We start from the raw sequence: 17,336 nt of genomic DNA on the forward strand, positions 1-17,336 counted from the left end.
AAAGATGGCTGATCTTTCCTCTTCCCTTCAACACCGTACGGATGAGTTGTGACCACTTAAGCTAATTCGATCCATCTAGTCTGTACGCTGCCTGAAGGTTATGCAATTCTCCATGTTGCTGAGGCCTGATTATCTCCTCTGTCTGGACAGCCTTAGTCTTTCCTGTTTCTAACATGTTGGATTCCAGCGATAGAATAGATGGCAGCAAGAGAATAAATAGGATGGACAGCAAGATGATGGGCTCACAGAGATTGATGAACAAACAAAGCAAGAACCGGCAATAAAGGCCGAGAAAAGAAAAGGGTGCTGATCAGAAAAGAGAAAAAAAAAAAAACTCCAGCAATGAAGGAAGGGTGCTGATCAGAAAAGAAAAAACTCCAGCAATGAAGGCCAAGAAGCTTTGGCAATGAAGGCCAAGCACAGATTTTCAATCCCAGAAATTCGAGCCTAGGGCTTTGATACCATGTGGTGAATTGACAAAGAGAAGTTGAAATGAAAACTTCTTATTTTCATTCATACTTTCATGGTATACACTGCATACATATATATACATCAACTCCAGTAACCTTATCATTAAGTTTGTATCCTATCAAATTAGGAAACTAACAAATTAGGAAACTATCTCTACTTCTAAGGAAATAATCCATCAAACTAATTGCCTAAAATCACCTAGCTGTACACGGCTTTCCAGCCTGTATTACAGCTATATACAGCTTTTTCCACAGTAACCAATATGATCATAATTATGCGAGAATTTTTTTGCTGGGATAAATCTTTACCCCAAGCGGATGGTATTAGAACTTCAAGTGTGGATCGAGTTACAATACTAGTTTATCCATTTTCATAATAATGTTTTACAGCAATAGAGTCGGAATCTACTAGTATGAATTCATAAAATTTTTATGTTTCTCTTAACATCTTTTGGAACCAAAAAAAAAAAAAAAAATGCTTTTGGAAAAATCTTATGGGCAATCTGCCAAGGATTGTAAATTTTCTGGAGAGAACCTTTTACTCTCTTATTCATTAATAATCAAAACATTACATATTAAATAGGCTAAAGATAGAATCTCAACCTTCCTAAAAAATAGGAACTACCCTAACTAATGATAAGCCCGAATCCTAGAAAAACTTATCTCTAATGATAAACCCTTATCTTCCGTTTTTATTCAAATTCAAATACAAAAAATCCTAACTACCAAATCCTTATCTAATCGACACTCCCCCCCAAGTTGGTGGAAAGATATCTATCATGCCTAACTTGCTAATTAGAAACTCAAACTTCTGCCTTAAGAGTCCCTTACTTAGAATATCTGCAACTTGCTGTGTTGTTGGAACAAATAGTGTGCAGATGACCCCTTCTTCGAGCTTCTCCTTTATAAAGTGCCTATCAACCTCAATGTGCTTTGTCATGTCATGTTGAACAAGATTGTGTGCAATGCTGATTGCAGCCTTGTTGTCACAATACAACTTCATAGGATGATCATTTGGTCTTCTAAGCTCCTCAAGAACTCTTCTTAGCCATAGTACTTCACATATCCCTAGTGCCATTGATCTATACTCAGCCTCGGCACTACTTCTAGCTACTACACTCTGCCTTTTGCTCCTCCAAGTGACTAAATTTCCCCATAAGAACGTGCAATATCCAGAGGTAGATCTTTTATCCATGATTGATCCTGCCTAGTCAGCATCGGTATAGACTTCAATTCCCCTGTGCTCATTTTTCCTGAACAATCATTTCCCTGGAGTCCCCTCTAAATACCGCAAGATCCGGTAAACTGCTTCAAGATGTTCCTCATACGGAGAGTGCAAGAACTGGCTAACCACACTTACTGCAAATGCAATATCAGGTCTTGTATGAGACAGATAAATCAACTTGCCAACTAGTCTCTGGTATCGGTTTGTATCAACCTAGACCCCTTTCTCTCCTTCTCCAAGTTTCACGTTAAACTCCATGTGAGTGTCAGCCGGTCTACATCCACTCATCCTTGTTTCCTCTAAAAGATCAAGGATATATTTGCGTTGTGAGACAACAATCCTTTCTTGGATCGAGCAACTTCCATGCCAAGAAAGTATCGTAATGGTCCCAGATCCTTAATCTCAAATTCAGAAGCCAAGCACTGCTTTAATTTGCTCATTTCTTCCAAGTCATCCCCTGTGAGAAGAATATCATTCGCGTAGACAATTAAGATAGCAATCTTCCCTTTAGAGGATATCTTCATGAGCAAAGTATGGTTTGCTTGCCATTGAGTAAAGCCTTGGCCTTTTACGAACTTTGCAAATCGTTCAAACCAAGCTCTAGGAGATTGTATATAAAGACTTTTTTAATCGGTAGACCCTTGTGGAAATCCGGATTCTTTGTGATCTCTAGGATCCGGATCTTCTCTGATTTACAGAGGAGTGCTAGCTGTAAAGTAATTGTAATTAGTTTCCTAGAATAGAGGATTTGGTATTCATTCACCGTTTCCTATTTTAGGTAGTTTCTAGTTTATGTTTCTCATTGTAATCCTATTTATTCGTTGTAATATTGAACCAGAAAGAATGAGAATTTCATTCACAATTTCTCACATGGTATCAGAGCGGGAGGTCCTGAGTTCAAACCCCCGTAATTGCACTCTTTATCCTCATTTAAATTGTCATCACGTATTGGGTCTTTAATATATCTCGGGCTTAAATATTCACGTGTTGGGCTTTCCAATTAATTTACCCACACGATTGCCCATTGTCCAGCCCACACGTGAAGGGGAGTGTTAAAGTATAAAACTATTGTTGGCCCACCTCCTAATAGCTTAAGCTTTTAGGATGGATTGGTAAACTAACAACCCTTGATCCAAACTTCTCAGAAAAGCCTGGTGGGGCATCCATATACACTTCCTCTGCTAATTCTCCATTAAGGAAGGTATTTTTTAGGTCTAGCTAGTGTAGAGGCCAATCAAGATTCACGGCAATGGACAAGAGAACCCTCGCGGTATTCAGTTTTGCCACTGGAGAAAAGGTTTCGGAGTAGTCAATACCATATGTTTGTGTGAATCCCTTTGCTACCAAGTGAGCTTTATATCTTTCCAACGAGCCATCTGAGTTGTACTTCATGGTAAACACCCATTTGCAGCCTCCCGCGTGGCAAGTCTACCTCGTCCCAAGTTTCATTTTTTTCAAGCACCCTTATCTCTTCATAGATTGCTTCCTTCCACTCAGGAACAACTAGAGCCTCCTGTACATTTTTTGGAATAGCTACACTAGAGAGTTGTGAGATAAATGCGCGGAAGGAAGGTGACACTTTTTCATATGACACAAAATTGGACAATGGATGTTTGGTGCAAGATCTAATACCTTTTATGAGAGCAATAGGAATTGAAGAGTTTGGTTCAGAATTACCTGGGATTTTATCTGACACGTGATCTAATCCACGGTTGGACTCTTGGCAGTGCTGCAAGTTGGACTTCTCTATTCCTTCTTGATGGTTCCTTCTTAAGAAAACCAGCCCTTTGTACCGTTTCGCACACATCAGTATTGAAATTCGAATCTTCACTTTTGCTCTCCCCCTGAAGATGAGAACTCATGTAGTAACTTTTGTTTTCAAAAAAGGTTACATCCATGGAGACAAACAGTTTTTTTGAGAGTGGATCAAAGCACTTGTACCCTTTTTTATTTGAGGGATAGCCAACAAAAATACATTTTCTTGCTTTGGGATCTAGTTTCCCACGCTTATTATCATAGATATGAACAAATGCAGTACATCCAAATATTTTCAAAGGGACATCAACGAAAAGTCTTGAAGTAGGAAAGCACTCTTTGAAAACATTTAAAGGGGTTTTAAATTTTAAAATCCTGGTTGGCATCCTATTGATCAAGTAAGTGGCTGTAAGGAGGTGTTTATTCTTCCTTTCCTCCCCCCATAGATATTTTGGAACATTAGTTGAAAATCTTAAGGCTCGGGCAACTTTTAGGAGGTGTTTATTCCTCCTTTCAGCCACCCCATTCTGTTGAGGTGTATTATTACAAGAGCTTTGATGCATAATTCCTTTTTCATCAAAAAAATCTCCCAGAATGGAGTTGAAATATTCTTTTCCATTATCACTCTGAAAAATTGGAATTTATGTTTGAAATTGTGTTTGAACCATGGTGTAAAATTTTTCAAACACTTGTTCTGCATCAGATTTTTCTTTTAGTAAAAACACCCAAGAAACCCTAGTGTGATCATCAATGAAAGTTATAAACCATCGTTTACCCGAAAGAGTTGCAACTCTAGAAGGACCCCAAACATCACTATGTATTATAGTAAATGGTTTTGAGTTTTTGTAGGGTTGTGGTGGAAAGGAAGCATGGTGATGTCTTGCTAATTCACAAATTTCACATTGAAAAGAAGAGGGATTTTTATTGATGAATAACTTGGGAAACAAATATTTTAGATATTGAAAATTTGGATGACCTAATCTATAATGCCATAACATGATTTCATTTGTACTAGTAACAGAAATAGAATTGAAACAAGTCTTCCAAGCTTGCCTTCCAAATTCAGATCCACCTTAAAGAAGGTAGAGTCTTCCAACTTGTTTAGCACTGCCAATCATCTTCCCCGAGGTTAAATCTTGGAACTCACAATGAGAAAAATGGAAGTTAACTTGACAATTTTGATCATGAGTTATTATACTGACAGATAAGAGATTGATAGATTTGGGACATGAAGGACATCATTGAGAGTAAGGTGAGGAGAAATAACAATGGTTCATTTCCTAGCTATTGCTAAGAGAGAACCATCGGCTATTTTGATTTTCTGATTTCCTGCACATGGTCTATATGATGAAAATAATTGTGATAACCCGGTCATAAGATCAGTTGCACTGGAATCGATTATCCAAGAATAATTTGGATTGACACTGATAAGAGTGGTTGTGAGGTAATTACCTTTTTGTGCCAAAGAACAAGAGGGGTTGGAATTTACTGGGGGTTGTGATTGAAACATTTTGTACAGGTGGTCAATTTGTTCCTTTGTAAACGGAAGAGTTTCTGAGGAGAGTTGTTGCTGCCCTGTTTCGTTGTTATTGCTGGCCTGGAATGCCCGAGTGTCTCCGTTTTGCTTCTTTTTCTAGTTTGCAGGCTTTCCGTGAATTTTTCAACAGTTCTCACGGGTCTGCCAAGGTTTTTTGCAATGATCACACCACGGCTTCTGTCTTCCATTCTTCCTTTCGCCCGCAGGATCATACCTTTTGTAACCAGTGCAGAACTTTCAGCATCAAGACTTGGTTGGATGTCATCTGCTGGTCTCATCATGACATGTCTACGAGCTTCTTCTCTGCAGACTTCAGAGAAAACCTCTCTGATTGATGGGAGAGGTGTTCGACTCAAGATTCGGCCTCGGACTTCATCTAATTCTTTGTTTAAACCTACAAGAAATACGAACACACGGTTTCTTTCAATTTTTTTCTTGTATTGAACACTGTCATTTGGACTTTCCCATTCTTCCTCTTCAATTAGGTTGAGTTCCTGCCATAGTGTCATCATCTCGTTGTAATACACAGTCACTTCTCGATCTCCTTGCTAGGATTTCCACATCTTGGCATTTAATTCAAACATCTAGGAATAATTTTCCAGATCAGAATATGTATCCTGAGCTGCTTCCCAAACATCTCGGGCAGCAGGAAGAAACATGAAGGGTTTCCCAATCATCGGCTCCATAGAATTAATTAACCAGACAATTACCATTGACTTCTCTGATTTCCACCTCTTCTGCTTTGCATCATCAGTAGGCTGTTTTATTTCTCCAGTTAAGTAACCAAGCTTTCCTTTGCCATCAATCACAAGTTTGACAGATTGTGACCATTCTAGGTAATTCTTTCCATTCAGTTTATGAATGGTTATTTGAAGGGAATGATCGGAAAGAGACATAGGGGACTGACGCTGAGTATCTTCATCAAAAACTTCTGAGGAACTCGTGCCTTTGGTGGCACCAACCATAGCTGTTTTTGTCATGGCTCTGATACCATGTAAATTTTCTAAAGCGAACCTTTTACTCTCTTATTCATTAATAATCAAAAACATTACAGATTAAATAGGCTAAAAATAGAATCTCAACCTTCCTAAAAAATAGGAACTACCCTAACTAATGATAAGCCCGAATCCTAGAAAAACTTATCCCTATGATAAACCCTTATCTTCCATTTTTATTCAAATTCAAACACAAAAAATCCTAACTACCAAATCCTTATCTAATTGACATTATCCAATGATGTTCTTTTTCAATTGGGAAAACTTGTTCCCAAACCAGACCAGTGGGTCATAAATTCCATACATAATACAACAAATCTTGAAGCTATTCATAATTCATGTATGTATCCAAAACTATCAACATACAAAAGTCAAAATCCACTTGAATTTTTTTTTAAAAGAGAAAAAAAACCAACAACATACATTCTTTTCGTAACCAAAAAAATAAAAAATAAAAAAAAAAAAAGACAAAAAAGGAACTTTCAAGATAAAAATTTTCAGACTTTACTCACCAAACGAAGGCTTTGTCTTCATGTTGGGGTCCGCAGAAATTCAATGCACTTGACAAGAGAGAACGGGAGCAAAAATCAAATTTGATTATCAAATATACTTTGCCCCGTGTGCAGCGGCTGTAAATTCTTAAGCATTAGTGATCCTAGGATTTTGTTGTTAAAGACAAATGGTTAAAGTAATTAGTAGGAATTGTCTAAAACGCCTTTTATTGAATGACCTTGTGAGGATCACATGTCTAATTCCATTAGGATTTAATGGTTTTTGTGATGGAAAGACTAAAATGAGACAAGTTATATATTCCAGGGCTGTGATCTTTTACGTTTCAAAGTTCAGGGGCCAAAATGGGACAACTTGTATAGTTCAAGGGCCAAAAGTGAAATTAACCCATATATTTATATAGGCATAGCATTATAAATTACTTATTTTTCTCTTAATTATTGTTCTCACAATCTCACTTTATTTTTTGTCTGCTAACTTGACTCGTAGGTAGCGCTATATCAACCCACTCACGTTGTTATTAAGTCATAAGGAGTGTTGTATAATTTCTGATCGCCAACTTAACTATCTAACCTACGAGAAGTCTTATATATGACTCCTTGTTTTACCTTTTCTACAAGTGGTGTCGTTTTATGCGACCATTTGTTTTATTTATTTTATGCATGTTTATCTCTTAACTTTTTTTTAATTTATTAATATTGCATTTTAATTATAGTTTATAATAATCACCAAGAGTACCCCCATACAGGTTCTTTTACAGCAAATCTCCATTGAGTTCTTTGAGAACTAAACTAGAGCCCCAAAATTCTTAATTCCAAAATCTCCAATTCCTTAGCGAGATCAAGTTTGATTACTAGGGCATCATATTTAGCTTCATAATTGGAGCAGGGAAAAGCTAATCTAATAGTTTTCCTGAATATTTCACCTTGATTATTTGAAAGCACAATTATGGCACTTCATTTATTGCAAGCAGAAGCTCCGTCAAAGTATAGAACCCAACATTCTTTGTTGTCTTGTATTGATAAGATTTTCTCTGGCTCAGATGAGCATATTTGAGCAATTCAGCGAAAACTTGACTTTTGATTGCCTTTGGCCTTTCAACCATAATATCAAGTTCACTAAGCATGAGCATCCATTTAGCCTTGCGTTCAGACATAATGGGTTTTTGCAATAAAAAGTTAATAGTATCAGAGTTTGTGATGACTTTTACTTTATGTGTGAACATACTTAGTGTCCAAGTTTCTGTATTGCATATATTAATGTGTTACACAACTTATCCGTGTAAGTGTAGTTTATTTCATATCCTTTGGCCATCATAGTCTTGAGCCAATATAACTCCAACTGCTTCATTAGTTGCAGATAAATAAATTAGAAGCTCTTTTCCCAGGGTGGGAGCAACCATGAATTGTGGTTGGTAAGGATATTCTTTATTCCCTTAAATGCTTGCTCCTGCTTTGGGTTCGATTGAGATCCTGAACAGTGCCTAATAGTTAATAAAGTGGCCTAATAATACTGGACAGTGCTGGAATACTCCTTTTAAGACAGGAAATTTTCCTGATGAATTCTTGAAGCCGTTTGAGATCCTAGGGTGGCTTGATTTCCAGTTCTTCATCAATTTTAATCCCGTCTTTGTGTACCACGAAACCTAAGAATTTTCCCTCGGATAGTCCGAATGCACACTTGAGTGGAATCGTTTTCAAGTCATACTTTTGACATCTTTCAAATAGTTTGAGAAAAGTATTCCAATTGGGATTCTTTCTTTCTGGATTTTACCACAAGATCATCAACTAATCTTCCATATAATCATGAAGCATGTCCTGAAAAATAGCGGTCATTATATTTTGATCAGTGGCTCTGGTGTTCTTTAGAGCAAAAGGCATAACAATGTAATGAAAATTACCAAACGGTGTCCTAAATGTTGTTTTCTCTACATCTTCCACATTCATCTTTGTGGACGAAATTCAAATCTTATTGGATTTAGTCAAACTTTGAATAACATCAATCTTATTTTCTATTAGGATTTATTTTTTTTTAAACTTAGGATTAGAATACCAATTACTTATCGGTTCCTTATTTTTTGGGTTTATTATTCCTATTGTTCTCTATTTAAAGAGAAACTTATTCATTAATAAAATAAATTCAAAACTTATTAGTTCACTCATTTTTTATATGGTATCAGAGCCTAAGGGCTATTTTTTCCTCTCTCATGGCTGAACACGATACAGCCATATCCTCCGGTGATGATACCGGATCAGCAACGTCTAGCCAATTCATGGCTGAAAGAAACCCTAATCCTATTGCTTCTCTTTCCGGGAGCGATACCTCCACTCTCCATATTACAGCCCACAAATTAGATGGGAAAAATAATCTACGGTGGGCGCAATCCGTGAAGATTGTTATTTGTGGCCGCAGCAAATTGGGCTATCTTACTGGAGAACTTCCTGCTCCTAGCCCAACTGATCCGTCGTACAAGACATGGCTGGCGGAGAATTCTATTGTTCTCGCTTGGCTTATCAATTCGATGGACCCAAAAATCAGCCGTTGCTATCTCTAGTTCAAAACGGCCAAGGAGGTATGGGATGCAGCCCGCCGGATGTACTTCGATCTCGGGAATGCTTCTCAAATTTTCGAGATCCGATCAAAACTGAAGGAGATGAAGCAGGGCTCAAATTCGGTGACTCAGTACTTTTCTGATCTTCAAGATCTTTGGCAAGAACTCGATCTGTTCTTTGAAGAAGAGTCCACATGTGCTGAATGTAGTGTCAAGCAGAGGCGCAATCTTGAAAAAGAAAGAGTTCGATTTCCTTGCTGGTCTTAATCGAAACCTGGACGAGGTACGAGGCCGAGTGGTGGCACGGGATCCTTTTCCCTCTACAGAAGATGCCTTTGCTGAAGTTCGTTGTGAGGAAGTCCGTCGGAAGGTAATGCTCACAGATGACATACCAGTACCTCCATCTGCACCAGAAGGGTCTGCCTTAGTGTCAAATAAATCCCACGGACAGAATCATTCTGATCAGTGCCCAAGCAAGCGACCTTGGTGTGATCACTGTAATCGTCTTGGCCATACTCGGGATAATTGTTGGGAGATTCATGGAAAACCAGCAAATTGGCACCCTCGAAAGAAAAATGATGGACGTGCATACCAAACTCAATCAGGCAACTCCAGCGCATCTATTCCATTCAGCAAGGAACAGATTGAACAACTCCGTATACTTCTCAACCAGCCATCCGTCAATACTTCTCAATCAGCCAATCCCTCTTCCAGTTCCACTACTGGGTTATGTTCGGTGACTCAATCTGGTAAACTATACTCAGCTTTAAAATCTTCCATTCACCATAAAGATCCTTGGATCATTGATTCAGGGGCCTCCGATCATATGACAGGTGGTTCTAATCTTTTTTACTCTTATGTTCCTTGTTCTAATCACACCACCGTTACAATTGCTGATGGGTCTTTGACTCCAGTTGCTGGAATCGGTAATATTAGATTATCTCAGAACCTTATCCTTGAATCTGTCTTCCATGTCCCTGCCTTAAAATGCAACCTGATCTCTGTTAGTAAAATTACACGTGATAATCATTGTGTTGCTAAATTATTGCCTTTGTCATGTCAATTTCAGGACCTATTATCGGGGAAGATGATTGGCAGTGCTAGGATTCATGATGGTCTTTATTACTTTGAGAGTGATCAATCGAAGAGTCGACAAACTTTTGAGTCCAGTATTGTTTCTATGTCAGTTTCTAGTACTAGGAAAATAATGTTATGGCATCATAGACTTGGCCATCCCAGTTTTTCATATCTTAAACGTTTGTTTCCATCTTTATTTAATAATACAAATCTTATTTCTCTTGATTGTGAAATTTGTCAACTAGCTAAACACACTCGCATTTCACTTTCTCCAAAACCATATATACCATCCACACCGTTCTCTTTAATCCATAGTGACATATGGGGACCTTCAAAAATCACTACATCTCACGGTAAAAAATGGTTTCTTACATTTATTGATGATCACACACGTGTTACATGGGTTTATCTTCTTCGTGACAAATCCGAAACCAGTCAAATATTCAAATTCTTTTACAAGATGGTTCAAACCCAGTTTTAAACCAATGTCCGAACTCTTAGAACCAACAATGGAAAAGAATACTTCAATTCCATCCTAGGTGATTATTTGTTGGAAAATGGGATTATACACCAAAGTTCATGTGTTGATACTCCACAACAAAATAGAGTATCCGAAAGAAAAAATCGTCATTTGTTGGAAGTAGCCCGTGCTCTCATGTTTACAATGAATGTTCCAAAATACTTATGGGGGGACGCGATCCTAACTGCTACTTATCTCATCAACCACTTACCAAGTCGTCCTATCAATTTTGAAACCCCTTTGTCGGTTCTTTCCAAAACCTATCCGCAAGTTTCTAAATCCAATGCTCTTCCATTAAAAACCTTCGGTTGTACAGCATTTGTCCATATTCATGAGCACAATAGAAGTAAACTTGATCCCCGAGCTCTCAAAACTGTCTACATTGGCTACTCTCCAACTCAGAAAGGTTATCGATGTTACTGTCCACAAACCAGAAAAACATATGTTTCCTGTGATGTCACATTCTTTGAAGATACTCCTTCTCTCCAACTTCGCTTCAGGGGGAGAAATAGGATGAAGCTTGTTGTTCCTGGGATATTCTTGACCTACCGTTACTTGATGTTAATTCGGACACCACAATTGTTTCCACATCTGAGTCAATCAGACCAGCCCTCCAAATGTGCCAAATCCACCTAATTATGGACCAATATTGGAAACGGGGGGAGAAGTAACACTGCCTGAGCCTAAACAACAAGAGTTATGGGTCTACTCTAGAAGGAAAAACTTTCAAGGAAATAAAGAAATCATGAATCCTACTCACAGTCAAGAAGATGAACCGATGGTAGATTCTCACCTACAAAATGAGTCAAGTACATCTAGTCCTATTCTTAATTTAGACAAACCAATAGCAGTTAGAAAGGGTGTTAGATCTTGTACTCAACATCCTATTTCCAAATTCATCTCCTATTCAAATCTATCTCCTTCATTCCGTGTTTTTACCTCAAAACTATCTAGTATAATAATTCCCAGGTCTATTAAAGAAGCGTTGGATGTTCCTGAGTGGAAAGCTGCTGTTCTTGAAGAAATACGTGCTCTTAAACAGAATAACACATGGAGCTTGGTAGAATTGCCCCAAGGGAAGAACATAGTAGGGTGCAAATGGGTATTCACAGTTAAGTATAAGGAGGATGGTTCAATTGAGAGACACAAGGCGCGACTAGTGGCCAAAAATATTACTCAAACCTATGGAATCGACTACACTGAAACCTTTGCTCCTGTTGCCAAACTCAATATTGTCTGAATTCTTCTCTCATTGGCAGCTAATTCTGATTGGCCCCTACATCAACTTGATATTAAAAATGCATTCCTGAATGGTGAACTTGAAGAGGAAATTTATATGTGTCAACCTCCGGGGTTTGAAGAGGAATTAGGGAGACAAACTGTCTGTAAGCTCAACAAGTCTCTCTATGGTTTAAAACAATCTCCGCGTGCTTGGTTCGACAGATTCTCGAAGGTAATCAGGAAGTTCGGCTACATTCAAGGACAAGCCGATCATACACTATTCATTAAACACGCTTGAAAAGAGAAAATTACTATTCTTATAGTATATGTTGATGATATCATTATCACAGGAAATGATAGTGAAGAGGTGGAGAGAATCAAGAAAATAATGGCAAAAGAATTCGAAGTTAAAGACCTTGGAGCCCTGAGATATTTTCTAGGGATAGAATTTGTACGGAGTAAAAAGGGTATTTCTATCTCTCAAAGGAAGTACACCTTAGAACTTTTGGAAGAAACTGGCATGCTGGGATGCAAGCCAAGTAAAACGCCGATTGAACTTGGTAATCAAGCAAAAATGCTTGAAGGAGGACCAGTCGATAAAGGAAACCATCAACGTCTTGTTGGAAAGCTCATCTACCTCTCACATACGAGACCAGATATTGCCTTTGCAGTGAGTCTAGTAAGTCAATATATGCACACACCGTGTCAAGGACATCTCAATGTAGTGTATAGGATCTTAAGATACTTGAAGCAGACACCTGGAAAATGCTTGTTTTTTGCAAAGACTGACGATCGAAAAGTGAAAGCATTCACTGATGCAGATTGGGCTGGATCAATCGATGATCGAAAATCAACATCTGGATATTGTACCTTATTGTGGGTGATTTTGGTGACTTGGCGCAGCAAAAAACAGTCAGTTGTTGCTAGAAGCAGTGCAGAAGCTGAGTATAGAGCTATGGCTCATGGAGTTTGTGAACTTGTTTGGATAAAAAGAGTGATGAAAGAGTTGAAGATTGACTTTGGAGAACCTATGTGGCTCTACTGTGATAATCAGTCAACTATCAGTATAGCTCATAATCCTGTTCATCATTGTAGGACTAAACATGTGGAAGTAGATCGGCACTTTATGAAAGAAAAACTTGATGGAGACGTTATCAGAATTGAATACATGCCTACATCTCATCAACTAGCTGATATACTCACAAAAGGTCTATCCGAACAAACTCTTGATGTACTTGTAAGCAAGCTTGGCCTCATCAACATCTACAGCCAAGCTTGAAGGGGAGTGTGGACGAAATTCAAATCTTATTGGATTTAGTCAAACTTTGGATAACATCAATCTTATTTTCTATTAGGATTTATTTGTTTTTAAACTTAGGATTAGAATAACAATTACTTATCAGTTCCTTATTTTTTGGGATTATTATTCCTATTGTTCTCTATTTAAAGGGAAACTTATTCATTAATAAAATTAATTCAGAACTTATTAGTTCACTCGTTTTTTATAATCTTGATTTTATTATAGCCACTGAATTCGTCCATGAAAGAGAACATTTCGTGATTAGCTGTGGCGTCGATAAGCATATCTAAATTTGGAAGTGAAAAATCATCTTTAGAACATGCCTTATTCAGATCACAGTAATGCACACAACAAAGAATCTAACAATTGTTTTCCTGCCTGGTACCACATTTGCAAGCCAAGTGGTGTGTTTTATGAATCCAGCATCTAATAATTTTTCCACCTCCTTTTTTATTTGAAGCTGGATATAATTATTGATGTGTCTTGCAGACTGCTTAACAGGCTTGGCAGTGTGTAATAGGTCTAACGCTCAAACCTGGCATATCTTTGTATGTCCATGCATAGATGACGCGAGATTCCTTTAACAATGCCAGTAAAGCTATTTCAAACTCAGGGTCTAAGAGTCGCAAAACTGAATGTAGCTTTTTCCCCTTCACCTTCTACCAAATTAATTTTCTTGAGTTTCCTCTGATGATTTTTGGATTCACCTTGTAATTTTTATGGAGCTAGCAGAATTACTTCCCTTTTTTCGACTGTGTAAATGTCTTTCAGATTCGTGAGGTCACAACTGGCTTTGTCGCACCTTCATATAGATATTCCTGCCATTAGGTAAGAATATTCGTTGCAGTAGAGGACAAGTAGAGCAGTTTTATCAATATCCAAGGACCTATTTATTATAGGTACTATTTAAATGAAACAAAGTTTACAAGTGATAATAGCTTTTATGGTTTGGGCTCTGCATTTTTCTCTTTCTTTCCCTCGCCTTCTCCCTTTCCTAGATGCGCGAACAGATTTTCTCAACCCCAAACAGTATTTGTTTTCTGATTTTTTTCAACATCTCTACCCCAAACAGTATGCCTTTTGCATATATTTTTATTTATCTCATATTCTTTATATATATAAATAACAGCACATCACTCTGCTTTTTGGTGGCAAATCTTTACACTGAGTTGCACCTAAATATTGATACATATTAGCTTCATCCACAGAGTTTTAGCGCTTTTTGTCCTCTGAACTTTTCTTGAATTGACAAGTTGCCTGCAAAACATTGAATTCTAGCAAATTACACGTTGAATTGATAAAATATTTGTAGAATTGTTTGATGACTACTGTTAAATTTAGATGGAAATGCTCTCGTGTACATCACATAAACTTGTTCTAAAGGGCATTATGGAAAATTTGAATAACTCACGTGAACGAGTGTATTTTTTCAAGATTTTAGGCACTAGGCACTATGCAAAACTTTAATAAATTTAGAAGATAGTTCGCAAAAATTAAAAGTAAGTTGCTTATGAGTTGGCAAGTATAGTTTGTGATCAAGTTGCTGACACTTATTTACACAGGGGGTAATATTTTTCATGGTGCTATGAGTTTGGATTCACTTTTCTTGCTGCGACCTGTCAAAGGATGGTAATGCTTTTGTAATTGAAACAAGTTATAAGATAAATAAATAAATAAACTACACCATATTAATGTTTATAATTTGGTAACAGCAACTATAAAATGTTATTAGTGCAGGTCAGACTATAGGACGCCAGTAAAGGGGTTGTACGTGTGTGGAAGCGGATCACATCCTGGTGGTGGCGTCATGGGTGCACCTGGTCGCAATGCTGCATTTGTTGTTCTTCAGGATCTTAACAAGCCCTGACGATAGCTCTACAAGAAATTATGCGAACAAAATAAAAAATCTATTATATCTGTCTTCCTCCTTTTTTCTCTCTCAATCTTTTGCTAATGGATTTGCGTAGGAGCCAATCGGAAATGGAACAGATAGCAATCCGAGAGGGTAATTGGAGAAGAAACACTAATCCAAGAAATCTAACAAAACAAGAGAAGAAAATAAGGAGCTCTAAGCTTAATTTCATTCACCAAAGTCCCCAGCTATCTCAGCAGCCTCTACAATCAGCCCTTATACCTCGAGGAGCGTCCACTAGGGCAGACACTCGACCCAAGGGTACCTGGGGAATGTAGCATTAGATGACATAGGAAATTAAGCTATCAACACAAACGACAGTAAACATAGCAAAACGACAGCGCCAATGGGCTTATTACAAACGACGCAATACATAAAAGATAGATAATTCCCCTGCATCATGGTTCTTAGTGCTGGAACTTTAGACGGGTCGTCCGCGACCGCCCAAAAAAAGCGATTGTGAGCCTGATGCTTGAGCCCGCCCGCTTGAATTGTTTGGGTTGATCGCCCGAGCTCGAGAAGGCCCATAGATGGGCGTGGGCCTAGTTTTGGCTGCCCGAGCCCGCCCGAATGGCCCGAAAAAAATATATCTTTTATTATATTTTTTAATTTTTATATTATTGTATGTATATATATTATATATAATATACTATTATTTAGTAATTATATTTGTACATAAATAATTATCAAGTTATTTTGTGTTAAAATTATATAAAAGTTAAAATCAATACACACTATTAACACAATTTTATAAATTAATTTTGAATATTAATTTTTAAATTTGTAATTTATAATTACCTCATTAAAAATCTTATTAAGAAAAATTCAATTGGAATAAAAACTTTGTAAGGAAAAAAGAGTGCAATCATTTTGTGATGAATTACAAATTTTACAAGTTTACAAAGTCTAAATATACAATTACAATGTCAAAAGTAAATACATATTTACAAATTATAATTTAATTTGAAGCTGAATGATCGTCTTCAAAATTAAATGTTAATGCTTCTTTTTCTTGTTTAAATAATTTTACAAATCTTTCCTAAGAGTAGTTTTTGAAAAAAAAAAAAAAAAAACTGTGCATTAGGATTGTATACAACTTTAATATATCGCTACCAATTAAGATGCTCTACAAAACTAAGTGGTTGATCTAATGCAGTTATCATTCGCGCAACTTCCATACGATCTACTTGCGGATTGTATTTTTAAGTGGTTAGACCACCGGTTGTGCAATCAAAAGATATTTGTGTTTGGCGGAGTTCGGCTCTACTGGTTTGGCCACGCTTTTGAAGACACTTTTCGGAGTGTCTTCTCAAGTGTGTTGTGTTGTGAATAGTGTCACATTGTAATTTAGAATAACAATATTTACATTGAGTTATGTGTTTAGTATTACCGTCATTGTCGACCTTCTTAATTATGTCGAAATGATCCCAAATTGTTAATGTGCACTTGCATTTCCTCTTGGAGGTTGCAACATTTGCAGACACAGTAGCACTTGCACTTGCCTCTCTTCCATGCACACCACCATTGCGACCACGACCTTTAGTACATCCACCACGGCTCGGTTGGTTGTGTTTGTGATTCCTGCGTAATAAATTAATTAGTAGGAAATTACCCTTCTTCCATGTTTTGTTGGGCATCAACAGAAGTACCACCATAACCAAAAGAATCCATTATAAAAAAATATGAGCGATTTGAGAGAGAGCTTTAGGATATTATGATAGTTTTTAGAAAAATTGTTAGAGAGATTTGAGAGATTGAGAGAGTTTGGGTGAAGAAAATGTGCGGGGGATGGGAGTATTTACAGGGAAATTTTTGGGTTAAAAATTTGAGTTTTTTCCCCAAATTCGGATCCAACGGTCATTTTTTGTCTCAGCGGGTCGGGTTTGGGCTAAAAATCGGGCAATGGTAAAAAAAAAAGAGCATTGGAATCGGGCTTTCAGGCGACAGGTCGGGTCAATCGCCAACGTTAAAAAAACTAGCCATTGATTGGGCTTCGGGCAATTCGTGCCGGAGGAAAAAAAATAAAAAAAATTTCGTCAGTCAACGGTCGGGGGCTTTCATTCGGCGGCGGGCTTCGGCGATTCTGACCTTTCTCGGCAGCCTGAGCCTGAAATCGTTTATTAACTATTTAATACAATACAAACACATAAAGGAATCTATAATTTATAATTTATATCTATAATCTACATCTATCTATAACATATACATAAAAGAGCTAAACTCTCTTACAATCCTTCTTTCTCCAGTTGCCACTTGTCAACTC

The 17,336-nt window shown here is 37.4% G+C and overlaps 1 protein-coding gene across 2 annotated transcripts in view; it reads left to right on the plus strand.

Moving 5' to 3' along the window:
* The window catches only part of LOC21403192 (pyridine nucleotide-disulfide oxidoreductase domain-containing protein 2), a 40,620-nt gene extending 24,975 nt beyond the window's left edge, over positions 1 to 15,645 (plus strand). Inside the window, exons 15-16 of one of the 2 annotated variants that reach the window (XM_024174944.1) lie at positions 14,724 to 14,790; positions 14,899 to 15,645. In XM_024174944.1, coding sequence (XP_024030712.1) covers positions 14,724 to 14,790; positions 14,899 to 15,028 — 197 coding nt within the window. In that variant the 3' untranslated portion in view covers positions 15,029 to 15,645. Of the gene's footprint in view, positions 1 to 13,932; positions 13,987 to 14,723; positions 14,791 to 14,898 lie in introns of those variants that run through there. The other variant, XM_010090701.2, reaches the window with a different exon arrangement.
* The last annotated feature ends 1,691 nt before the right edge of the window (positions 15,646 to 17,336 follow it).

The sequence above is a fragment of the Morus notabilis genome, unplaced genomic scaffold (assembly GCF_000414095.1).
Source record: "Morus notabilis unplaced genomic scaffold, ASM41409v2 Scaffold25, whole genome shotgun sequence".
Classification (NCBI taxonomy): Eukaryota; Viridiplantae; Streptophyta; class Magnoliopsida; order Rosales; family Moraceae; genus Morus; species Morus notabilis.